We start from the raw sequence: 27,558 nt of genomic DNA on the forward strand, positions 1-27,558 counted from the left end.
GAACTTACTCTCTGAATAGACAAGACCAGCAAAGTGTGGGGAGAGGAGGAAGTGTTCTTGTTTCTATTGAACAGGAGGAGCAGAGGCACAAAAAGCTAAAGATGTACCCAGGAACTCTGGGGTAGAGCCTAGAATGGAACCCAGATTGCCTGGAAGCAAGGGTGGCACTGTAACCACAAGGCCAACCTTCCCTTTGCCTTGATAGAGCCTTAAAATTAGTTTGGCCAAGTCTAAACGTTGTTTGATATCAACTTAACCTTAATTAATTACCCATGGTAGCAATAGACAGTTGAGCATGGAACTGGGAGGGAACTCATTCAGTGACCAGAGATTCATCGTGCTGCCAGTGGAGCCGAAAACGGTTGAGGACAGAAGGCAGTAGGCTACCCCCCTCCAAACAAACACAAGCAAATACAGTCCCCAGGGACATCGCCATTTCAGACTGTGCAGAAGAACAGGTGATACAAAAATAAAGAAATGGAGTACTTGTGGCACCTTAGAGACTAACCAATTTATTTAATAAAAATAAAATAAAAATAAAAAAAAAATAAAAATAAAGATCATCCCTAGCCAGCCGTAAGGGAAGCAAATCAGGCCCTTAGAAGTGTCTTACAGTCTCTGGCAGCCAGCTCTTTACTCACCGTGAATAGAGATTTATTCCACGAGTAATCCCACTGACTCACTGGGGGTAGAACCGAGCCGTGAATTCCCCACCCCCAGTGAGATATAACCGTCAAATCGAAGAGGTGACCATGACCTTTAGCAAACGTGAAATCTGCAACAGATTATCCAGAACACTTTTCTACTAGATCACGAGCAGAAAGATAAAGTGTTTTGTAGAAAGGCGTACCGCTGTCTGTGAAGAAGACTTGTCAATCATTCTCTCCAGCTCTAAACATTGTCCTGGGTACCAAGGAATGGCCAGTGTGTGTGCGTGGCCCACTGTTCATAGGTTCCCTGTTTCAATTGATCTAACAGACTCTACCATCACTTGGTAGAAACAAAGGTGAGGAGCTGTGATTCCAGAGGGGATTGATACAGCAGACCTGCCAATAACCAGCCAGGACTGAGAGGTCTGAAGCTGCAGTTCCCTGAAAGAGAGGAAAATCACACGCACACAAACACACTTGCTGAACGGCCCCTTATATTGTTTCTCATCAGCCCCCCGCCCAGAACTGTGAGATGGCGGAGTTTTCTCACAAACCTTCCAGTAGTGGGAGCCAAAACAGCCCTCCTCCTCTGCCGAGACCATCATCAGTGTCCCTCAGAGTAGCAGCTGATAGGAGGCATGCTCTGAGTGGTTTCGTTCAGCACCAGGGCCGGATTTAGGGGCAGGCGACCGCCTGAGGTGCCAGGCTTGGGGGGCAGTGGGCTGTTTTTGTTGTTAGCGACAAAAGGGAAAATAGAATGTTTGAAGTTATATGTTCTAAGTATTCCATATGTGGATTCATTTTTCACTAACATCCTAGAATGTTCTGGACCTTTGTAGAATCTCATGGAATCTTCCAGACTTTCTGAGAAAGACATTTTCCTTGAACCTCCTAGAACATTGTCAGCCATGCCCTTGCAGGTATATAAGAGGGAGGGCATTGCCAGTCAGTTGTATATGACAGGGATAAATCATGCATGCAAATTCTGCATTGAAGTCGTGAAATGGGCTACAAATAGAATAAAAAATATAAGATATTCATTTAACGAATGGAGGGGGGGCACCAGTTGGTCTAGGGCCGGCCCTGTTGAGCACATTTCCTCTGTCTTCAGACATTAAGGGCCATATATGACCAAAAGCATAGTGCTGGAGTCAGGGCTGTGCACTGGGTATCACAGGAAGATGGAGAGATGGAAATCCTCTCTGGCGGGGCCTGGAGACGATGTTAGACAATATGGTCAATCACCCTGTCCCTTTCTCAGGGAGGACAAAATCCACATTGTGGGCCCATGGGAGTGTGGTGGGGGCAGAAAGGACTTTAGATCTGATTTCTGTGCAGGGACTGTGTTTGGAACCCTGCCCTGCTGCCCAGCAGGACCTCACTGGTTCTACTGCCAGAGCCTCCCTGGAGGTGGGCACCAGATTTGTTCCTAAGAGCATACACTGCCCTTTGCTTAGCAACAAGATAAATTTGCAGCAGCCTGTGGTCTCTTCTGAGCCTGGGTTTCTGTGTGGCAGTTGAGCCTGTGCCATTATGGTAGCCAAAAATAATAATAATAATAACTTTAGCTAGTGTTGTTTGTGTAGAATGCTCCTGCTTTTGGGTGTGCCTCAGACTAGATTCATATATTCTAAGGCCAGAAGGGACCATTGTGATAATCTAGTCTGACCTCCTGTATAACACAAGCCATAGAAGTGCCCCCAAATAATTGCTAGAAATAATCCTTTAGAAAAACATCCACTCTTGATTTAAAACTTGTCAGCAATGGAGAGTCCACCAGTTAGTGAGTTGTTCCAATAGCTAATTACCCTCACTGTTAAAAATTGACACCTTATTTCCAGTCTGATACAAATACACATTTATGAATGATGGGGCTCCTTTAACAATTTCCTGCTTATCTCGTGATATGGTGACTGGCAAGATAAACTGAGATTTTTCTTGTAATCTCTGTGGGACTTCACTGTTGGGTGTTGTACTAATGCAGTCTGGGCCAGCTTCTCCCCCATCTTGCACTGTGCGTCAACGGTTGTCCCTAGACAAGCGCAGCTCTGAAGAGTAGCATTTTACAGCCACTTTGCAAAGGTAAATGACTTCACGGGTGCCAGACAGTGAAGAATCAGGTCTTGGTGCCTGCAATTGTGAATTTCTTTGTTGAGAGTCCCTTCCTCCACCCCATCAATCCCCCAAAATTATTAAAATTCCTTAGTGATGGTAAGTTGACCAGAAAATTTGCCGACCACAGACATGGTATCAAGTATTAAACAGTCGCCAGGTTTTAAGTTACAGGAGCGAGACCAAATGCAAAATGTATATTTGTTCCAGTTTTTGGACCAGCGCATGCTGGTGATGAATAGGTGAAGCAGTATGAAGCAGAAACTTGCATTGCTGCTGTGGTGTGAATTAATAGAGGACTTCACTCTCATGCGCTGTCAGTCATTAAATTCTCAGTTTAAAAATATGACTTTTATTGAACTTATCTTTTTTGCAAAATGACAGGCAAAAACACTCCCTTCGCTGCCACTTACGGAATCCGAGGCAGATAAATGGTGCCATGTAATATTCCAGTCTGAGCTGGTAGTTGAGGGAGGAAATGATTTCCTGTTTTTGTTGTTGTTGTTGCTTTAAAAAAATTTTGAATTGGTGCAAAAAACAGAAAGTTGAAACTGGTGTGTGCGCACGTGTATGTGTGTGTGTGCACTTTTATAAATCAAACTAACTTTTGTTTTTAACAGCTCAGGTTGTGTGTGCAATTTGTAGTGTGGGCTGATCACTGTGGGTACAAAAATGAAGGAGTTATTTGAGTCTGAACACTGGTTCCTGGCTTAACACAACTTTTCTTTTCTTTTTTTTTTTTGGCTGATCACAGAAAACTGGAGGATTGAAACTATATCTTGGTTTTTTTTGTCTTTATTAAGCAGCAAATAGTTAGAACAAATGGTGAGTTAGCAAGTGGTTACTAAAGACTTAAATATAATGCCATGGGCTAACAGATGGCTCTAGGAGGAGAGAGCATGATCCCAGAGTTTGTTTGCTCTGTAATGTTACTATATCCCTGGAGGTTGGAGCTGGGGACTGTTGCACTTCTGGATATTATGGGCCTGATCCAAAATCTGTAGATGTGGAAAGACTCCCATTCAATTCAGTGAGCTTTGTATCGGCCTTAGCTGAGTGAGAGACCTACATTCGCTTTAAGAATGAAGGAGAGACTTACACAGTTCTATAGCCTTGCTGTTTTTGATAATGAAGCTCATGTTGGGTTTTCATCTTTTGGATGTTATTACAGGCTAACATGCAAACATAAACCCCTGCTTTGCCCTCATAAATAGTATATTCTTTCATGATGAACATGTGCAAAAATAAACCTAGAGCTAGATTCAGGAGCAGTTGAAGTAAATGGGAGACCAGGGCCCTGTGTACATATGTGAAATACTTGCATTGGCCTCGCGGACAGAGCTGTTACAAGCTCCCATGTGAACAAGACTTCAGATGTTTTACATGCAGATTATTAGTCCCTGTAGATTTAGCCTAATCCCTTGTGCATTTTAATTTAATGTTCAGGGAATTCTGCAAATGTGGAGGGAGAAATGAGAATGGCTCTGAAATGGGTATTTGCTTCTGAATAAAATAATTCATCATCCAGGTTCATTTCAGGAATGTATCACAATGGAATGGAGTCCAAGCAGTGATGCATAATAAGGATTACAGTGTATGGAAGTAAGGCTCTTACTTTACCCCAGATCAGGTCATCCTCTACTGCTCCTACCATATACCCATGCATGAATCTGATGTTCTTTGAAGCACTTCTTGGCTAACACTGATGTGGTGCCATATCTGCCAGCGCACATCTCCTTTTTCTTTAGTCTCCCTTAGGATCCATTCCCGCAAGGTGATGAACATCTTCAACTGCCATGGAGGATGCTGGGGACTGGAGTGATTCAGTCCCTAGGAGGAGGCCCCCTCATCACTTTGAAGGCTCACTGCTTTGCATAGGAACTGTGATGGTTCCATTCACTTCAGTTTTCTGCCCCGATAGTGGCCTATGCCTGATGCTATGAAAGAAGGAAAAGCAAACTCACCCCCACAATTCATTTAGCATGCTCCCCAACCCCGGCAAGCTTCTGCCAGAAGCCAGGGATTGGAGATACACTAGCACACTTAGGAGATTACAAGGGTAACTGTTAAGTTGCCTATCCATATATCTGTAGGCCTCCATCAAAGGCAGCTGCGTTGCAGTTCCAAATTTGGCCCTAACAGTCAAATCTTTTATGGACATTGCTAAACTCTTTGCTTCAGTGATACCTTGGGGAAGTGGATTGTACAGGTGGATTACATGCTGTTACAAAGTAGCATCTTGTGTTCCTTGTACATTTGTTGGCTTTTGATTCTACCATTAGTTCCTTTTATCCTGTGTTACGGATCCATGGAAGGCACCAAATGTACTAATTTTTGTTGTATATCCCTTTATTTTGCATCCTCAAATTCTTCTCCTTTCTAGCCCAGTAGTTTCAGTCTCATGATTATTCATACCCCTCCCATGCTTCTAGGCAGAGAATATTTTCTGGTGGTCAGAGCAAAGGACTCCAGGGTTCTATTTCCATATGTTGGCTGACTGTAGGCTGAAGAAGCCATTTATCCACCGTTCTGCAGCATATCCATTTGAAAACGTGTATAATACTTACATGGGGCTGTTCTGAGGGTTAGTTAATGATGATTCTTCACATGAAAGGTGCTAAAGTCCAAGAGTTGTTTATTATTATTTTTGTCACCCTCTCTCAATCTTTTGTGTTTTTCCCTTTCCAAACTGAATGTAGAATTTGAGATGGGGATGCACAAGCCCCACCCCTCGCTGACTCCCAGAACTGTCTTATGCTCTGGGGAGGGATTCTGGCTGGCATCTGAAACTGTGTTGGCACCCCTGCTTGCCCAGGGATTGGGGGCTGCCTTTCCCTCAGCATGCACTAGTGCCCTTAGTCTGGGATGGAGAAAGCCGTCGGAAATGTTTGCTGAAAAGAAGTTAGTGAGCACGTGCTGAAATCACCTCTCTCAATTCACTGAGCTGTTTTAATGACCCAAGGGAACAAATCATATGATGGACAAATGGCTGGTAAAAAGTATTTGTTTAAAAGATGGCGAAGTGACCAGAGTACACATGAGCTTGCAGCCACGCATGTGCTTATTGCATTATTGGAACTTACCAGGTCCCAAACTACGTTTTAAACATATTTTTGTATTTTTAAGAAAATGGCTGCTGGGCCATTTCCTTGTTATGCTGCAGATTTAGCCTGCAGGGAGTTTTCACAGCTGAGTTTAAAACCACTAAAACTGAGAGTTTAAAATGAAAACCTGGCAGGCTTATCTCTCCATGGTAGCACTTGTATGAGCTGCAACAACAAAGTTTAATACGTATCATTTCAGGAGTTGTGCAAAGAGTAAAGAATAAGGCTCTGTCTCTCTCCTCTGACATCAGCAGGCCTTGCTTATTGCAACCAGTTATTTTGATTGCTTAATCCAAAAGAAAAGCCTTTTGACATTGAGCTTGTGGGATAACAAACATGAAAGAATGATTCAGAGCAATGGGAAGTTCACAGTCTGTTCAAGACGATTTAAAACTCTAATACAGTATGGCTTCCTTTGTAGGTATTACATAGTAAAAGAGTAAGACAGTTTGGATACCTGTTGTCTTTACGCTATTGCTGACAATATATAAGCCTAAGTAGGTCACAGGGGAACGATATTCATTTTACAAAGAGAACCGTAAGCATTTCTTCTGTCTCCTCTTTTTTTCTTTTTATAGGACTTTAATCTTTTATATGAAGAAGCAAAGTATTACCAGCTGCAGCCAATGATTAAGGAACTTGAGCGATGGAAACAAGAGAAAGAACAAAGGAAACATTTCCAGCCTTGCGATTGCCTGGTCGTAAGAGTGACTCCAGATCTCGGGGAAAGGATTGCACTGAGTGGGGAGAAAGCTTTAATAGAAGAGATCTTCCCTGAGACTGGGGATGTCATGTGCAACTCTGTAAATGCAGGTTGGAACCAAGACCCAACCCATGTTATTAGGTTTCCTTTGAATGGATACTGCCGGTTGAATTCAGTGCAGGTAATGGCCTTTCAAGCAATGCTGTCTCATGTTGTAACTTTTTTTATTTCATGTTCAGTTATATGCAGATTATTTGCTTCTGCTCAATTACCTATTTTTTTGCCCAGTGAGATCACAGTCTTTCAGGTTTTCCTAAGTCTAAGCAGAAAAATAGATTTAGATTTTGTGTATGTTAGTGCCATGCTGGTCTCATAATAGTGTTATACTGATAAATGCTAATTTTTTCATCAATGTATAGCCCACAGCATTTTTTCCCTCCAAAGTGCCCCTGGGAAGAAAGAGAGAGTTCCAAAAACTACAAAAAAAAATCTCCATGCCATTTTATAGAAAATGCAACAATGTGTAAATGCATAATTTATGTCTCACTCATAATTAAATGATGGTGCCTGCGGGATGGACTTAAAAAAATTGATCTCTGCACTTTTTTTTTTCCAAAAGGATGTTCTTTAAAAATTGCCCAGAGTATTTTAAACAAAATGTATTTCATTTTCTACTCAGAGTTTTGACATTAGGATTAAAATTAAATATATGAAACAAAGAATGATAACTGGACTGATAGGTGGATGGAAGTGGGAATAAATACGTTGCTGGTCTTTAGGCAGTTGTCTTGGGGGCTGCAACTGATCCGTCATAGGGAATGACACATACAACTGTGGGCAAAGCTGCAGAAGTTTGTAGTAGTCCTTGTGCCGAGTGGAAAGAACAGTGCTGATCATGCTGTTAACACAGACATTAATTAGTCAAGGCAAAATAAAGTTCTCTTATTTTGGATTTATATCTTTAAAATATTTTGCAAGGAGGATGTCTGTCTTCGGTGATTTTTATTATGAGAAATGAAGCCTTCAACCTCTGGGTGATCGGTTCCAAAGTTATTAACATCTATAGCTGTTCTGTTAGCGGGACTGTGGGAAAGACTTTGAGGTCTGGGGCCATTTCCTAGTGGACATTCACAAAACAACTGGTACTCTAAGCAATGTGATGAGAAAGGCCAGGGAGGAATGGGCATCCAGACTTTACAGAGCTCTAGCCTAGCCTCCTTGAGGTGGTCCCTTCACATGAGAGGAGTGGGATATAAGCGGGGTAGCGGAAAAGTTTGCACTGCCACCACTGAACCTGGTCTGTGACTAAACCAGGCTACCAATCCAGAACATTTTCTGAGCACTAAATATGCTGAAAACATTCCGACATGTAATAACGTATGCAGATTTGCTTTAATGATCTGTATTTTACATCAGTACGTTTCCTCTTTAATTAAAGTTACTATAACAACATTCCTTGATACGTTCTGCATTAAACCTGTCTGAAAAACAAATCTATTGGCAAATTTTGGTTTCACACTAAACACTCCCAAATGTTTCATTCAGCTCAGCTGATGAACTCAGTGCCCTTGGCTAGTTTTGCACAGGTGCAAGTCCGTTTTCTGTCTGAGTGAGGTTTAAACTGGGTTGGGTCACATTCTGACCAAACAAAATGGAGTCCCCAGAGGTGGGTCAAAGGCAGGGCCTTTTGCTGGTGACATAGCATTTTAACAAGTTTTCTGCATCACTGGGGAAGGGGGTATCTGCAGTCTAGAATACCCCCTAGATAGGTTGCGTGAGTCAGTTTAAAGGTGTTAGTGAAACTCTTTTAGTGCACCTGGTGTATGTGCCATGGTTAGGTGCATTAAAGAAACTGAACAATAAAACAATGAAGGGTCATGACAAACCCAAGAGTGCACTGTAAGCACAAACACTTGGGAGAGGTCTGAAGGCATTTGTTTTGGTAGGCTAGTTGCGGAGAGTGGTGGCACATAGAAAAGCAAAAAGTAACTTGATCATATCGCATGTTCTTTAATGGGACGCTTGTTTTCAGTATTAGTTCATTCCAGTACCCCACATTCCTGGTTGACCTATAGCATTTATTATTGCAACTTGTACAAATTCTTTCATGAAATGATGTTTCATATCAAGGACTCATATGAAACTGTACATGTAAAACAAATAATGTCAACATGTTAGTGGATTATGGCCAAAAATAATAGCAGCCCTCAATTTAAAATTCCCATTTGTATCTGCATTTAGAACATAAAGTTTTTTCCTATAATTTAAGTTATTTTTTTAATCTTCTGACAACAGGACTTAGTGAAATATATGAATATACTTCAGAGAAAATGCTGTGAAAATTGCATATGTTGAACATTTCAGTACTTTATAATTAAGACCATATTTGTTAATATCACTCTGCAAAATTTAAATGAAATGCATTAAGGTATCATATTTCTGTTTGGAGACCTTCCCAACAAAATAATAGCTCATGTCTCTGCGTGTTTAGAGTGCCTGGCAGAGAGACGATATTAAATCCTAACGTAATTGCACTATTTCATATTGATTATGGGAAATCACAGCTGAGATTCATTTACTTTTTGGCATACTGTCTTTGGAGACTTAAAGGAAAGTAGCTCAGATTTTATTCTATAGATATGTTCATATATTTGCCATCTTACTTTTTAAAGCAGTATAACATATACTTAGGGCCAAGTTTGCAAAATATGGTTTCCACTTATCCACGTGCAAGAGCACTCTCAGCCTCCTGTGTGCACTAGGAACTGCATGCATGCACAGATATTGTAGACATGCAGTGGAGGTGGCATTCTGTAGAGTTTGCTCGTAGTATTAAGTATAACCTAATGCAAGATGCAGTTAAAATAGTACAATATTTAAACATCGCAGCATTGTTACAGGATTTGACCCATTTTGCTTCTTGCTCAGAAAATTGATGATACGTGCATTTTTAACACAAGGCTACAGCCTGCCGTCTAGTCCTCCAAGCATACAGGTAGCACAAATGTTATGACTTTGTCCTATGTGCAGTATTTTAAAGCTGTAATGTCTGTCTGGTTTGTGTGTTTTTATATAGCTGGCTCAGTAAAGAAGAGCCTTATGCTAACATGCAGCTTGCCATACCTATGGACTAAGCCAACAGCATCTCAGCACTAGTTTTGTATTATAAGCAAATTGATTTTTTTAAAAATTTTGTAGTAAAGATATTGACATCCATGCCAACACTGAGCTTTGACCTATTGAGCGCACCTCTCTCATCCCAGTTAAATGGAGACCCCCTATGTCATGCAGCACCTGCTGTAAGGGTGGACTGATTCTTGTCTCCACCTTGCCTAGGCTAAGTCTATTAAAAAATAAATCTCAGCCTGTGGCTTCCCCTACAACTCCTTGATACCTTGATCAGCGCTCCTGATCAAGTTACTGGCATCTCACTTCTGTCTTAGAAGGGGCAATGCTGACAAAATAGTACAATGCCCGGCGTTTCCTTCTTGCCCCTAGTCTGCTTGTATCCCAGCTCCCACCTCTCTTCATTTTTGAACAAAGAGGGAGGACTCTCATTTTTTTTATTATACTTTTACCCCAAATTCTCCCTCTTTCCTTTGACTTCTTGTCTGTTGTTTTCTTTTCAATTGCTGGGGTAGCTTTTCCTCCCTTCAGTTGTAATGGTTTCTTACATACATAAATTCTGTAAAAATCAGGGCAAAAGTCAGTGAGATTTGGCAGATGTAACTTTATTAGAACACAAATCACTTTGTTCCAGGGCCAGGCGGAGCTCCCAGGGCAAACTGATTCAGAGCAGACTCCATGACTCAGGCAATGCTGTGCTAGAATGAGTGTTTCCTTTTCTTTGCCAGTCTTCAGAAGCTAGGCTAGTGAGCACAAGGCTTTCGTTGCCTTCCAAAAACTCAACTATTTGAACTGCTGGTGGCTAATACTAGAGGCCTCAAAGGAAGGCCTACAGATGAACCAGCAGGGATATACTTCACTGAGTTCACATCATTGGCCAGTCAGATTCAGTGTTCTGCCTCTGGAGAAAGCAAGCAAAAGAAGCAACATCCTCAAGAATGCCCCTCGTTATTAGCATGGTTATGTGCGTGGGGGCCAGGGCAGAAGTCTGGCATGAGATTCCTTTTTATTCCCCCTTTAGCGATCACTTCATACCTTAAAGCATGAGATTTGATGGCACTTGTAGTATGCGAGCAAAAAAAAAAATCCATCTAATATTGTCATTCATTACAAAGTTTAAAAAGAAATGGTTTCTCTTCTGTAGTGTAGATCCTATACACAGTATGGGTTTTCTCCTCACCCAATATTATGTACTAACGTTATGCTAATTGCGTTGTTGGACAAAGTATCTAGTCAACTGAACAATTTTTAAAATAAGGCAACAACATGGCCCGACAGTCCTCCTGGTAAATTATTCAATAGATCATGCCAGGACTTAGCTTTAACTAGCTAAATAATCAAGCTCAGTTTTTACTGCTGTGGACCCAAATGTCCTGGTTCTCTGACAAGATGATTTATATGATACCTATATTATGAGAGAGATGTACTCTAAGAATAGTACAATCTGCGCACCCTTGGTGACATTTATAGGTAGCAAAATAGGTAGGAACAGTGTTTCTTGTCTGTAAAGTAAGTATTGTGTCAGTTCATTTTAAACAAACTAAAGACACTATCCTTTCCAAGTTCTATGCTAACATTAGCATTTCCTCTGTGGGTCATTTCTATGGCTCTTTGGCTGCATAGTACTTGGCCTAAAGAATATTCATAGTGTAGCACTGCAAAGGTTTGGCTGGAAGAGTATTTGGATGCAGATTTCAAATATGGGTGTGCGGATTTCTTTTGCACTGTTATTCAGGAAATCTTACTGTGCACAGTGGGCTAAGTTATTCTTCCATTTACGCCCATGTTTCCCCCCTGAACTCAGTGGGGTATAGCAGAGGACAGAATCTTGTTCTGCTCAGACAATGGCAGTACATAGGCATTGCCTGGCCTATTTGGGAGACGCATGAGGAAACTGCCTTAAGTCCATTCTTCCCATACTGATATGTCATTGCTGATGCCTAAACAACTGCTGCTAAAGCACACTCTAGGCCTGTATGAAAAAGAGCGTTCACTGGATGTTCCTATCTCAAGCAGTATTAATCAATCTCCAGCCCTCCGAGCTGTACTTCAGCAGGAAAAGAACAGTGAAGGCGCCCTATGGCACTGGAGTGTGAACAATAAAAGTAAACGACAGGAGTGTGGCAGATGATTCTGTGCAATGATACTGCTCTTGAAACCATGAATGGGATGGGGAGGCCAGAGTCAGGTGGACAGTTCAGCCCCACCCAGAGCAAGTGAGTGAGGTTCTCTTTGATTGGTTTCAAACCCATGGCTGTTGAAGAAAAGCACATGAAACTAGCGTCCAAGTTAACAACCTGCTGCTGAAAAGCCTGTGTGCTCACCTAATATGTTGGGGAAATAGTTCATCAGCAGTTCATCCATGTGAAAACATAACCCCTGTCATCCAGCCAAGGGTGATCTGCAGTGTAAGTGCCCGTCATGCAAATTAAAGCTGCCTCTGGGCTGCTTTAACTCATGCATCCAAATTACCCCAAGTTTTCTTTTAAAAAAAAAAAATACGTGGAGAATACGATTAACCTGTTTGTTTGGGCCAGTTTGTTTTCTTATCCACCTGTCTCTGGCCTCCCCATCCCATTCATGGTTTCTGAAAGCAGCACTAAATTCTAGGAAGAGGAGAAGGAGTCTGTGTGATTGATGTTAGAGAGCCTTGGGAGGTGTCACTCAAAAGATACCATGATTCTTATTTGAGCTCGGAAAGGGCTCAAAATCTTTGCAGCCCTTTTTCCTTGACACTTTCCATATTAATAATGAATTATGGGCACTTGTTATTATGGCTTAAACCTAGTGCTATTTTCCTGTAAGAGAGAGCATCAATATTACTGCAGTCCAGTATTTTACTATATAATGTACTGAACTGCTCTGTTGAGTGCTTATTTGTTTGATTAATTTTTGTTTTCGACCAAGGTTTGCTTTAAGCGAGACTTTAATCACAGTGTAGTCATTTAAGAATAAGTTATAAAATTATAGCTGTATAATATTCATTCTATGAGATCTGGAATGACCAAATGCATCATTCAGATACACTGCTCCAGGATTCTTTTATCACATTCCCTAATACCTAAAATTGACTAAAATTAATCTGCACTCTTTTTCACATTGCAGGTGCTAGAAAGATTGTTTCAGAAGGGATTTAACGTGGCAGCTTCGTGTGGTGGAGGGGTAGATTCCTCCCAGTTCAGTGAATATGTGCTGTGCCGTGAGGACAGAAGACCACAACCCACCCCAACAATCAGAATAAAGCAAGAACCCCTGGACTAGAACCAACCCTTCCTCCTTTGTAACCATAGAAGTGTTTAATAGTCCCTTATGTGAAACACTAAGGATTTGCAAAACAGTATTAGCAAACAAATTGTGATTTTATGTTGCCAATTAGTGATATTCGAAAACTACCTGTCACATAGCCAGCCATGAAACACATTTGAAAAACCCACCTGTTTGTTTTTCATGATGAACAACTGAGCATGCTCAGCGTACAAGGCTTTGTGGGAATGTACTTTCAACCGAACAGCTGTGATGTTGAAAAAGGCAAAGCTTCACAAAGTACTGACCCTTGATTGGGCTTCTGCAGAAAGACCAATTAAAGCAATTTGAATATGTCAGCTGGAAAACAACAGTTCTTTTGACAGCATCCCTTCCCGCCTCAGTGATATTCTAAGGCAACGAAACAGGGTCCACCAAAAGAAAGATGGTACCTTAAACACTGCACTGAGTATCTTCCCTGTCTGAATGCCACACTTCTCTCATATCAGATGTGCTTTACACCTCCATACGTTATGTTACATTTCTGTGATTGTAACTCATTTGTGCTAGCAAATGGCTTATTTTTATAAAACTTTACAACTGAAATAACTCTGTGTACAGAATATAAAATCAGAGAAGGACCAATTCATAGTCATCTGGTGCTCAGTACTTTAAGCACAATTGAGGACTAGTTGTTGGTAATATGTGCAAAAGTAGGGATTTTTTAGTAAGGCCATCTGACATCAAAAGGGCATAGCACAGGCCCCAAAAGTGGAGTTATAGTTCTTTTGAGATGCCAATTTTGTTTTCTTCTTTCTCTCAGAGTTTCAGTGTTTTGCATCATCAGTGGAGTGGTGGTTCTGCCAAGCATTTGCCAAAGCATCTGCCATTACCCTTTGTTATTCATTTACTGAACATACTTAAAACCCACGTACAGGAGCTGGAGTTAACCGTTTTGGACACCCCTTATTCTCCGTGGCCCTGGAATTTTTACAAACGATAATAAAGCCCCATACTTCTCTCTGTCTGACAGGAGCAGGCCAGGTTTTGTTTAGATATTTTTCCTTCTATTAATTTTGAACTACCATTAAAATACTGATTTTATAGCTGCCCTGTATCTGTGTATTTTTCGCTTTAAAGAAGCCATTTGTCTGTAAGCGGTTATTGTTCCTTTAACAAATACAGTATCAATTCTTCTGACTTATGCAGTTTCCTTAACACAGGAGATAGCATTGTGTTTGCAGGTGCAAGTATATAAATAGCATTCTGCTAAATCCTGTTTACTGCTGTTTAGCATGATTGGGTCCTCAATAACTAATTCATGTGTTAATCGCAATTTAGGTTCTCCCACAATAATTTATAGAATACTGTTGTAGATGCTGAATTTTAATTAAAACTGTTTTTAGATGCGTAGCTATATAGAACAAGGGACAGAGTATTAAATAGCAATACTGGACAATTCTGTTTCTCTAATGCCATCTGATTACTTGGGCAGAAATTAGGACTTGGAGTTTAACATTACATTTTTCAAAAGTGCCGAGTGATTTTGGGTGCCCATGCTGGAGACTGAACATGGCTCTGATTTTTGGAAAATGCCCTCTGAAAAATCAGGCCTCTTCAAATTGCCCCAGATTGGGCACCCAAAATCACAAGTCACTCGTGAAAATCTTAGCCTACTGGCCTGCTGCCTTAGCAGAACAGTTGACAGTCATTTGGCCAAATCTGTCTAAAGATTTTTAAAGTTATTTTATTTCATGGTTTTATGCTTGCTTGACACACTACACAAAATTGCTAGGTACTGCCATATTTGAAAAGATGGCACTACGTTACCTTTCTATGTAAGATATCTGTAGAATTGTATATTATACATTTAATATTGTAAAAAAATTTAACGTATAATTGTCATGTATTTGTGTATACACATTTCTGATACACACCTTCATGCCATAAACATTTCTGTAAAGTAAAAGATCAAAACTGCAGCAAGTAGAATGAACACTCACTTTATCTCCCACACTCTTCAAGAGAGGTCAGAAGCTTGGGCTGTATTTCCTCTGACCTTTGACTGAGTTCAGCTTATTGTAGCCATCTCTTCAAAAACAATGTTTATTGGTTCTATAGATTTTAGTTCAACTTCTGTTCAAATTCTCCTTAAAGCATCAGTTTAGCTCCTAACTTTTACCATGTATATTCTGGTTTTGTGTTCATTTCCTGAGCAGGGTGATTCAGAGATAAGTGGAGGCTGAACCCTTATATGTCTGCGCATACTGTTCCATTCATTAACATTCAGCTGGGAGAGGAAAGCTCCTCTGTAGTTACGGTACATTCAGGCTTCAGGAGTATGGGCCAATCCTGCAGTCCTTACTCAGACTAAACTGCTGAAATCAACAGGAATTTTGGCCTTTGTCCAGGGTGGTATCAGTAGGAACTGATATTAAGCACCTCTTCCAAGGGGGTGAGGATTGTCAGCTCCAGTTGAAGTAAAATGGAAGTTGAAGTGCCCCTGTGCTCCTCTCAGGATCAAGCCCATGGATAGAATGCTTTAGATGTATGTAGAGAGCCATTAAGTATTTGTGGTTTTGTTTGTCTGTTTTTTTCAGTTTGGTGTTCACCGTATTTTTATAGCTCAATAAAGCAGCTACAGTACCGACAGCAGTTTGGTAAGGTGGCATCATAAAAGATTCCAGGCTGCTCCAACTGAGTTAAATGTGAACTTGAGATGGAAAGTTTGAGCCATGACATCACAGCATTAACTGCAAAAGGGCACTGGAGCAAGCAAGGCATATGGAAACAATCACTTCGTTTAGAGAAATATGCCTTTTTTTTTTTAAAAGGAAAAGTTAAGCGAGGACATGTTCTTTTAGTTAGCGACTGCAGGTCACTGATTTAATGTTTATTACAGTTTCATTTGTATCTCTTTTACTTTTTTATATCCCTGTATTCTAAAGTAGCAATATCAGCAAAAACTGATGTGAATTTTTACTTCTGTCCTAAACCAGAGTAACACAACTTGATTAAGAACATTGCTCAGTGTCATGTAAAACAGGTTTTAAAATATCATCACGTCTAGTAAAACTGTGGTTTGCAGACAGCGAATGCTTTTCGTTTGAACGCCGAAAAGTAAACATACCTTGTTTTTTAATCTAATTTCACTGAACGTAATTGGTTGGAATCTTTGCTGAGCACTGAAACTGTGGTTTTGAAAACTTCAGTCTTCTCTAGCACTTTTACATGTACTGTTCTGTGCCACTGTGCTCCCAAGTCTGCCAGAAAAGTGAAAGGAAAATGTTATGTTGTGCTTATTGGACAAATCTTTAAGAAAGCAAATGTTGTGTGCATTCATTGACTGTATTTAATAGCATCAAGGTTTGTTGACAGTTTTATTAGATGTTTGACAAAGAATAAGAATCAGCACAACAGAACATTAAATACTCAGTTTAAGTATTTCTTTGTGGGTATTGTTAATATTTTAATGCAAAATGTTTTTGAACAGTGCTTAAAAACTACAAGACAATGTGAAACTGAAATTAATGTTTGATAAATTAATACTGTATGTCACTCAAATGTGTTACTTTAGTAAATTGTTTTATTTCTTTATAAAATAAGTACAAATAAGGAAGTATGTTTTCACACAAATTGGGGTATTTACGAGTATGTACAGAAATAATCAAAATAACATAATTCTAATAAACATAAGGTCTTTATAAACAATATGTACACATTATCAATACATTTAAAACATAATTTTACACTTCCTGGCCTTAAATACGTTATGAATAATCTTTTGGCTAAATAGCAGCAGTATCAATTTTGTTCTGCTTTTAACAAACCTTTAAAATATAATTAAAATTTTTGTTTTTAAAACTATTGGACAGATAGTTCTGTTTGTGCTTTCAGTATTGTTTCCCATCCAAAAAAAAAAAAAAATACTGCCTCAAAAATGTGGCAAGTACAAACATAGTAAAAATTGAAAATGTAAATAAGGAAATGACTCCCTTCCATAGTTACTGAAAATACTGTTATGTCTGAACTATAACTGGTGTCCACTTGCTTACTGAATACTTATCCAAAGCCTATTAAGAAGACTCCCATTGGCTTTGGTAACTTACACTCTAGTCCAGCAAAGCATTTTAAGCACGTGTGTGTATACTTACACCTATTCACATGCTGAAAGTTACATACATTTTCTGGATTGGGGTCTCAAGGTCTGATCATGCAAGGCAAGGTCAACTCCCAGTGACTTCTGTGATGATCCTGAGGACTTAATACTGCTCCCACTGACTCCAATGAGAGCAGGACTGGCCCCTCTATAACACAACTATTTTTGACAGTGACTTTAAAAATCAGTGTAGAATACTCTAAAATCTTTACTCTCTCATTTTTAAAACCACAATTAGACCGTACTCTTCACAATAAATAAAAAGATTTTTTTAAAATAAAAAACCAACTCGGATTCATGTTACTAAGCAGCTGCTACAAATGTGCAAAAGGTTGAGCAGATTTAGAAAACAACTGGAAGCTATTCAAGGTAACTCAGCTGGGACCTGAATGCACAGATTTCATACACTTAGGTATTGGCTCAGGAAATGAGTAGTAAAAGCAAAAATCATGACTATAAAAATTTGTGGGAGTGTAGGATGGCTACTCTTTCAGCTGTGCAAAAAATTGCAATGATAACTAATCTAAAATGGTAATAGGCATCATAGTGGTTAGTCTATGAAAACAGTGCTAGTACAAGTTAAGGGAACACAGAAAAGCTAGCACTGTAATTGAACCTACTGCTAATAAAACAAATACCATCCTTCGGGCCCAATCCTACAAACCCTTCTTGCAAGTTGCCCAGTGTCATCAGTGGGATGACTTGTGTAAGCATTTGCAATCAGGCTCTGAATTTGTATAAACTTCCTCTCATCTACTCTGGGTAGCCTCATCTAAAAATGGCCAAATGCCATAAAACTTTAAGCATGGATCATATCCATGGATTTAACCTCTTTAAAAACCTTTTGCACATTTTCATTTCTTTCTTTCATTTTATGTAAGGGGGATTTATTGCATGTGTCTGACAACTTTGCAAAAACAAACTACTGGAACTCTGACATCTGAAAAAAAGAAGGCACATTCAAATTACAGATTTTCAATGCAGGTTGAGCTCCTCTATGAGGAAATCAGTACAATTCTTGGCTTTATTTAAGCAAAGCTCTGTAGAGCAGGAGAGAATGGCTAGTTTCTCTTTCCTGTTCCATGTAAAAGATGAAGTCCCTGAGGTTTACTCGAGTTATTTTCTGTCGTGCATACTGTCTGGATGAAGGAGACCCAAAACCAGCCTGACCTCCACTGGTCATGCCCAAAGCCTGTAAGAGAAATAAAGACCATTAATGTTCTACAGCAGAACAAAGATTCTTTTCACTTTCAGGCTATATGGATTTAACGGATTTTTTTTTTAGCGTCCTAAATTGGTAACTATGAGCCTAACCCTTACACACGTGAGAAACTTTACGATTGTGAGTAGTCCCACTGAGTTAATGTGAGTAAAGCTACCCACATGCATTCATGTTTATGAGATTGGGCCCTCCCTGTTCATGCAAAACACAAATTCATCTCTAGTTAACTCCATTTAAGTCAATCAAGTTACACAAGAGAAATATTTGGCTCATTAAATGTCAAAAGTCTTTTTCGAAGCTAGCTTAGTAGCAGTACTTCGGTCATTGTAGAAGGCTGGTGTGTAAGTCTGAATCATGTTCCCGGTTCTTTGTACCCAGGACTGGAAGAATGTGCTGGGTGTATATCAACATGTGGCTAGTTTGATTACTCTAATAGCTGAATGGCTGGGCAGTTGAGTCTGAACCAGACTCTGATACTCTCCTCTGGGCTGCACCAACACAGGCCCAAGGTGATAAGAGACTGAAGCAATTTTGCTAGCGGGCACAATCAATCCTCAGCTGGTAGATGGACAAAATTAAACAGGAGAAAAACCTGGCATGAGAGGAAGCCTCCGGCAGTATAAGTAGTGCAGACAAGCATTGGTAAAAACATTTTTGAAGCCAAGTTAAATAGTTTCTGTACCTAACTAGTCCAGGGCTAGCTGGCCCTCTGTGCAGAGATGAGTTTCACTCACTATACCTGCCTCAATTACTGATCTTAAAACCAGAGCACTAAATTATCAAGATCTAAGAACTCAGTCCACAATTTATAGCCCCTTTAGAATGTTATTGGTTCTAGAATGGAAAGCCTGCTACACCGGAACATTGAGGATTTTTCTATTTAGTCCACTGTTGGTTTGTAAAACTTTTCATTGCTTCCAGTTGATTTTTAACGAAGAAAAATATTAAACAACTTCGAAAATAAGGCTTTGAAATATCTAAAATATTTTGAAAATTTTCTAGAATGTTTTTGAAGAGTTCTAGATGGTTTTGAAATCCAAAACTTACCTGGATTCATCCATTCTTCAAAATACTCCCAGGGTGGTTTTTTTTTAAGAAGATAAAAAGTTTAATATTCAAGGATCTTTATTGTAGCACATTATAAAACATTTACCTATATGCAACTTTAGTCTGAAGAATAAGAGGAAAAATACAAAAAGAAAAGGAGTACTTGTGGCACCTTAGAGACTAACCAATTTATTTGAGCATGAGCTTTCGTGAGCTACAGCTCACTTCATCAGATGTATACCGTGGAAACTGCAGCAGACTTTATATATTCTCTGTGTATATATAAAGTCTGCTGCAGTTTCCACGGTATACATCTGATGAAGTGAGCTGTAGCTCACGAAAGCTCATGCTCAAATAAATTGGTTAGTCTCTAAGGTGCCACAAGTACTCCTTTTCTTTTTGCGAATACAGACTAACACGGCTGTTACTCTGAAACAGGAAAAATACAGTACATTCTGAATGAATGGCTGATTTCTTCACTGCCTTTCTCTTCACTCACCTTGAGAGAGAGAGACTCACTTTCATGACTATACTGCTCATGAGTTATTTCTCCTCTGTCCAGTTCTTAAACTACTGTGAATGGGGCAAATCCTGTTCCCCAGCTACATGAATACAAAAGGTTCTGAATGTAGTGGAACAAATGTGGACATGCTGTACAGGATGGGCAGTGGAGATGCCCACAACCACAGTTAATTACAGAGCATTACATCTTGGGAGCTCCCTGTGTGGAGTTGTATTTTGAGAATGGGACAATGCAGTCAAAGATTCATCAGCTAAACCTTACCACAAAGAGGGCAATGTTTGTGGCAACTGAAAGGGTTGTTCATCCACACTGAAGCTCAAGGGTCTCTCCAATGGACAGCCTATTTACTCTAGCTGTTTCAAGTCACATTTCGCATTCTTAGCAGGGCCTAGCATCACGTGAGCATCTATTTTTACAGTATCACGTATGTGACAGCAATATCCACGTGATAAATTGCAGAACCATATGAAGAAGTGCATGCATTATGCACCTTCTGACGGCCTCTAACCTGCACTCTGATCATTCATCTGTTTCTGCCAGGGCCATTGTCATTATTCCAAAACTCCAAAAAGCCAACTTTTTTTCCAATTAACCTGATTCAGACATGTTTTCCTCCTTTCCCCCTCCTACAAATTATGCTGGCTTGAAGTCCAGCACAGTTAATGCTGGACAAGTGACAGACTTATTTGTGAGAAAATGAAACTATTCCAAACTCATGCTGTTAATAACTTTATACTATCATAGCATGTCAGTTTAGACACGTATTGCAACTATAAAGTATTAATACAATGAAACGATCTAATTTTCTCAAAAATTTTCTTCATAGAAAGCTTTCTTTCAAAAAAAAAGCAGACAAATTCTGTTATTTTTTTAATAGTCTGAAAACCACTGTAGCAAATAACTACTGTGTGTTCCCTGGTCAAAGTGGCTGGAATGAAGATAAAATAAATTACACTTGTTACATTTATTTTCTGAAATATTTAATTTTTTGTTGGAAAGATCATATTTTTTATTATAGCTGGCAGAGTAACCTGAAAGCAAGGTTTGTGTTTTCAAAACAGCGCCAATATTGTAAGACATTAAGCTATCCAATGCCATTTTGTGATTTGGTTTTACAATGTGGATTTTTATGAACAATTTTAGACAACAAAAAGTGCATTTAAGTCAACAGCACATTAATTTATAACTGTCAATGCAACCCCTAATTTAGAATGACACCAATTTCTGTTTGGTGTTGTACTGTACTTAAAATCATTCTGTAATGCTCCATATGGCAAAAACATACACTATTAATTGCCACAGACTTTTAAAATTATTTGCAAGAACGCAAACACAGGTAAAACTAATTGCCAAGTATAGTAGGATTTAAGTAATGCATATCTGACCACAAACACACCACATTTTTATCAGTGTGATAGATTTTTCATTAACAAGCTCTGTGTTGCCTGTATCCATAGCAACTAATAAAGGAGTCACAAAGATAAAAGCTCTAATAAAAACATAAATGGCTGGAAACTGTTTACATCCCTTATTTCATAGCCTACCACATCCAAGCTATCACAGAATCATACCCATTTCAGTGTATATATCATAACTATTTGTGTAAAGCAATGAACTACTGTTTTTAATGCAAGAGGGACCTTTAGAAGACAGGATTTAAATCAGGAAAATATTTACATTTCAGTTTGTTCTGCCCCTTCATTTAGAAAGGACATACAGAAATTGGCTATGGGCAACTTCATTTCTCTATCCCCTATTCCATTTTCTGTTGTCCAGCCTTGCTGCTCCGTCCCACACTATGGTGGTGGTGGTGGGGCGCTTATATTCACTTTTCAGGTTGCAAATCTCAGAGAATAAGAACAGTACAGAGCAGTTGGCTTCTCCTCTGTGAAGGAGAGCACAGGCTGCAACGTAACACTCAAAAGTGAATCAAAGTACTGTCATAAATATAAAGGGAAGGGTAAACCCCTTTGAAATCCCTCCTGGCCAGGGGAAAGCTCCTCTCACCTGTAAAGGGTTAAGAAGCTAAAGGTAACTTCGCTGGCACCTGATCAAAATGACCAATGAGGAGACAAGATACTTTCAAAAGCTGGGAGGAGGGAGAGAAACAAAGGATCTGTGTCTGTCTGTAGTCGTCTTGGTCGGGGATAGACCAGGAATGGAGTCTTAGAACTTTTAGTAAGTAATCTAGCTAGGTATGTGTTAGATTATGATTTCTTTAAATGGCTGAGAAAAGAATTGTGCTGAATAGAATAACTATTTCTGCCTGTGTATCTCTTTTGTAACTTAAGGTTTGCCTAGAGGGGTTCTCTATGTTTTTTGAATCTAATTACCCTGTAAGATATCTACCATCCTGATTTTACAGGGGGGATTTCTTTATTTCTATTTACTTCTATTTTTTATTAAAAGTCTTCTTGTAAAAAACTGAATGCTTTTTCATTGTTCTCAGATCCAAGGGTTTGGGTCTGTGGTCACCTATGCAAATTGGTGAGGCTTTTTATCCAACATTTCCCAGGAAAGGGGGGGTGCAAGTGTTGGAAGGATTATTCATTGTTCTTAAGATCCAAGGGTCTGGGTCTGTAGTCACCTAGGCAAATTGGTGAGGCTTTTTACCAAACCTTGTCCAGGAAGGGGGCTGCAGGGTTTTGGGAAGTATTTTGGGGGGAAAGACGCGTCCAAACAGCTCTTCCCCAGTAACCAGTATTAGTTTGGTGGTGGTAGCGGCCAGTCCAAGGACAACGGGTGGAATATTTTGTACCTTGGGGAAGTTTTGACCTAAGCTGGTAAAGATAAGCTTAGGAGGTTTTTCATGCAGGTCCCCACATCTGTAGCTTAGAGTTCAGAGTGGGGGAGGAACCTTGACAAGTACCTTCATTTTGCAGTGGTCCAGAGAGCAGAATGGCAAACAGAGGCTCAGGAAATCAAATACAGAAGCAAGCATTCAAAACATGGTACCGCCATGTTCTCTGCAGAGACTGGCCCACGGAAGTCAATAGGAATCTCTCTCTAGACTTCCATAGCCTTTTGCTCAGACCCCAGCAGGGCAGATGGCTGTGTATATATATCTAGGCTTTTTAATGATACTGTTGGATTGCCAAACTGTCTGAGAAAGTGAGATTTGAACCTATGATCTAAAAGAAATGGCAGAAAAGGTTAACTCTGTACTTTGGCCTGTTTAAGGGCACATTTGAGGCATTTTGAACTCATTTCCCATTTAATGCAGCATATGGGACATATTTCTCAGCTTGTCTTCTGCATTTATGATTGTCTCCTATAAGAAAACAGACATTTCAGGAAAAGTAGAACAAAAATGATGGAAACAAAATACTGTTCAAAGCTACACTAGACCACCAGATAAGCACCAAAAATGTTCCAATATGGATGTGACAGAATGTACAAAAACAGACAATTTTTCATTGACATTAATCCAAAACAACACCCACTATCACTGAGACAGAGAGTCAAAACGCCCCTACGAATTAAATTACAGTAACGTCACCAGCTGGACATTAAAAATAGGCTTAACTGCTTACAAAAAGTATGCTACTACCTTTAGCAAGCAGAATTGCCTAATTTACACATGTAACAAAGGATGTATTTTAAGTTATATAACAGGGGTTGCAATATTAACCAATTAAAAATTAACATTTCCCCAAATCTGAAAAAAAAATCAAGTTTTAAAAAAAGGTAAAGAACTGTGGAGATACACTGTGAGATTCTAGCTGGGAAATACAAAGACAAGGGCAAGTGCAGAAGACTGCATTTAATATTTTATCCATCCCTCCTTTACCAGAAAACAACTCAGCCTTGACATCTCTCCTTTGAACACAATCTTGAACTGAGGCTATTGCTTCTCTGTGACCCAGAGAAACTAAGGCAATAACGATAAAACAGATCTACTAGTTTTCTTCCCAGGCTACATGGCCTGTCCTTGTGGCAGACTAACACTTCAAGCCAAAGTCCAGAAGTGGGAATCAAGAAGTAACTCTTCAAAGTAAAGCCAAGACACAGATGCCTGTGGCTCGTGGGGTTCCTAGTTGTCATGTCTGGGTAGGAGAGGGGCAAGGATGGTTGAGGGTCAGACTTCTGTATTTTGACACAGGAATGTAGCTTCAGAAGCAGCAGGGCCTGGAGATTGGAGGGGAGATGTAGGTATGTTTGATAGAGGGGGAAGTAAATGGGGTGAAGATATAGGGAGTCTTGTTTCTCCAATTTCCATTAACTCAACTGAGAGACGGGGAACTGAGGCATGTCTTATCTGGCTTTAAGAGTGAGAGGCCTTTGTGATCAGAGGGTAATCTCTGGGATAAAATTTAGATAGTACGGTGAAAGAGTACACTGGAAGAGGTGCACTGGAACAGATTGGAGCTACGCGGCAGAGGCACAGTGCAAATAAACAAGCATGTTTGCGAGTTGAGGGAAGTCACTGGAGAAACTGGTTAGAGTTATATCAGCCCCTGTAACTGATGGCGGATGGCAATCATTTGTAAATAAAGTTTGCAATTTAGGGGTCTTGTTAAACCCTGCAACCAGATACAGTTATGGTGAAGAGCGTACTTCTCCATCTCCCCCATGTAAGATGAATGCAGCCATTTGCTTTGGATGTAGACCTTGTCACACTTCCTCATCTCTTTGTCAACCCAAGATTTGACGACTCCACTTGAGACTACACCTTGGGACATTTGGGAAGGTGATCTTTGCCCAGAGCGTAGCATAGTAATCGAAGTCTGAATCTGGAGGTCATAAAAGAACAGGTAAGTCTTCATGTAAAACAAACGTTGCTGCAGGAGGCCTGTCACAAGGCAGGACTTCTCCCCAGCTTACTAAGGACTCGCTGCCACGCGCACCATCTCTACGTAGTTTTATTGTCCAACTTAGCACAGTTGCTCAGTTCACCCTGGGTTACAGGGGTTTTTCCCCTTTTAGTTCTCAGGTTCATTCTGCGGCCCCTCCCAGGGACTCTCGCTGTCCTGTGCTCCTGCCTTCCCCTCAGGGGACTCTGGCAGTCCTAGCTCTCCAGGAATCACTACTTCCAGGGAGCAGGCAGTGAAAGCCTCATGCCCACCCCTTTCCTGACCAGCCCTCAGTCTGAATCACCGAGGTTCCCCTGCCTCCCCATCTGGGTCTCTATGTAAACCCTCTTTTAAAGCTCAACTGGGGTCAGCTGAGGTGCACTGGTGCTACTAAAGGGACAGTGTCATCCTCTGACAAGCACCGTCAACACAAAAGAGAGGGAGTTGCTGGCAAAAGCTTTTCCCTGAGGGCCCCTTGACTCTGGAACATGGTCCCAACACCTTGCTCTGCCAGAGCCTGGGTGTGTTAGGCTCTCATTTCTTTGGGGCATTTGAGGAGGGGCTTGCTAACTGTAGTGTAGCAGAGTGGGAATGAACTAGGATTATGTGGTTCTCCATGGATTTTAGCAGTTCAATGCATTTATTGATTATTGTTTTGTTTCAATATTAGAAGTCCCAAAGCCTGGGGAAGGTGATTGTAGTTGTATGCTTGAAAAAAAATCTAAGTCAATAAAGATGTAGCAAAGTAAAGTGGACATATACATAGTGAGCTAGAGAATGCAGGGAAGAATAGAGAAGTACAGAACTGTGGCTTAGAGGCTACTGCAGGGAACCGGGAGTCAGGAGACCTAGATTCAAATGCTCAATCTGCCACTGGGTTACTGGATGACCTTGGGAAAGTAAAAAACAATCCCCCCTCCTTTTTGCCTCGGTTTCCCCATCTGTAAAACTAGAAAACCACCTTTGTAGAGTGCTTTTAGATCTGTGACTAAAAGGGGCTTTACAAATGCAAAGTTATTATTATTTATAATTAGCTGTCCCACATAATTTAGGGATCAATCAGCTCTCAATGAAGTTAATAGGAGTGGTTTCATTGATTTCAATGGGAGATGACTCAAGCTCTTAATCAGAGTAACTACAATGTGTAGTGATATGTAAAAAATGACCTTTTAACAGCACCTCACAGATTAACAGTACTGCATGAAACAATACAATTGTGGCCAAACTCAATCCTACAAAAAGTCTTAATATGCATGATGTAGGGTCTTTACAAAAAGTTTGTTTTCTAATACTATTCCTCACCAAAAGCCACCATTGAGCCTTTCGAATCAGCAGCATTTATAAAAATGGATTAAAGTCCATTATTTCTTTAGGAAGCCAGTGATTTTCATGTGCAAACATTTTTGGCTCATACTAGTTCAGTGCAACTGCTCCTAACTACGTGGTTCTGGCACGCGCTTGCTTGTTACACCCTCTTTGATGCAAATACATCTCATTTCCCCTGGGCATATAAACACACACCTCACCCTGCAGTCAAACATCAGAAAAACTGATTTGCACGAGTATTTACAAGCACCTTAAATACCAACACAATTGCAACATTTCACAGACAGCGTGCAGTAATTTTTAATGTCACGAAATAACGAGGAAGGTTAAGCATACTGAGCCATGATGTTTAGAAAATTCTCTCATTAAATGTGATTCTTTCAATAGATATGATTCAGACTGAGAAAAGTGGGCGGCTATTACAAGAAGAAAGCTTTCTGATGTTTCCTTGCCTTAATATATGGCTTTGTTTAACATGATATAGTACCATATTACAATGGAAACAGTCAGCTTTATAAAACTACTTCACCTCAAAAACTTCCAGCTGGAAGAGACTGGCATTCACTACCAATTTGTCCACCTTTTCTTGTAAGAGAGCATTACCCACAAAAACACAACCTGATCTCTGGCAGAAATTGATTACGCAACACTATTTCTAAAACAGAGAGTAACAAACTTGGCAGGAGATCAGTGCCCTAGACTGCCTGAATGGAAATGAGTGATGCAGGGTTATGTCTAGCTTTGCCCACTGAAGGGGATTAGCTCAGGGTGCTCAACTGCCTGAGCACCAATAGGTCATTCTCACAGAGATATCAGTCCATTTGAAAAGTTTCAGTTCCCTAAATCAATTTATCCACACAGTCCCATGCATAATTACTGTTAGCAAGAGCAAGTGAAGTTCTGCCTGCACAGCGATTTGTCTTTGGGTTGTGCAAAGAAAGCGGCTTTCTGATGGCTGCCATTCATTAATGAGAGAGACAAGGTGGGAGACGTAATATCTTTTATTGGACCAACTTCTGTTGGTGGGAGAGACAAGCTTTTGAGCCTACACAGAGGTCTTCAGGTCTGGCTTGTCTCTCCCACCAACAGAAGTTGCTCCAAAAAGAAGATGTTTCTTCACCCACCTTGTCTCTCTAATGTCCTACCTGGCTACAACAACACTGCATGCATTCATTAATGACGACAGTCATTTGGCTGGTTACCTGGGACTCTTCACCTCTAGTAGATGGTACTTTATCGCTGCGGAACATGCTGGCTGTTAGGACTGTTCTCAAAAAGCACTACTCCCTAACATCAGTCACCAAGTCTTACGTTCTTATTAATTTGTTAAGTTTAAGGTTAAGGCATTTGTTAAGGTTCCTTCCCCACTTTGAACTTTAGGGTACAGATGTGGGGACCTGCATGAAAGACCCCCTAAGCTTATTTTTACCAGCTTAGGTTAAAAACTTTTCCAAGGTACAAGCTTTGCCTTGTCCTTAAACAGTATGCTGCCACCACCAAGCATTTTAAACAAAGAACAGGGAAAGAGACCACTTGGAGACATTTTCCCC

At 40.2% G+C, this 27,558-nt stretch overlaps 2 protein-coding genes across 2 annotated transcripts in view; one reads left to right on the forward strand and one right to left on the reverse strand.

Moving 5' to 3' along the window:
- KCTD15 (potassium channel tetramerization domain containing 15) overlaps positions 1-12,956 on the forward strand; it is a 49,851-nt gene extending 36,895 nt beyond the window's left edge. Inside the window, exons 4-5 of the mRNA XM_077831387.1 lie at positions 6,445-6,750; positions 12,801-12,956. Of these exons, the coding sequence (XP_077687513.1) occupies positions 6,445-6,750; positions 12,801-12,956 (462 nt within the window). The remainder of the gene's footprint in view (positions 1-6,444; positions 6,751-12,800) is intronic.
- Positions 12,957-16,544: 3,588 nt separating this feature from the next.
- LOC144272914 (transcription initiation factor TFIID subunit 4-like) overlaps positions 16,545-27,558 on the reverse strand; it is a 206,235-nt gene continuing 195,221 nt past the window's right edge. The window contains exon 15 of the mRNA XM_077831301.1: positions 16,545-18,289. Coding sequence (XP_077687427.1) covers positions 18,122-18,289 — 168 coding nt within the window. The 3' untranslated portion in view covers positions 16,545-18,121. The remainder of the gene's footprint in view (positions 18,290-27,558) is intronic.

Source organism: Eretmochelys imbricata, chromosome 12 (genome assembly GCF_965152235.1).
Source record: "Eretmochelys imbricata isolate rEreImb1 chromosome 12, rEreImb1.hap1, whole genome shotgun sequence".
NCBI lineage: Eukaryota > Metazoa > Chordata > Testudines > Cheloniidae > Eretmochelys > Eretmochelys imbricata.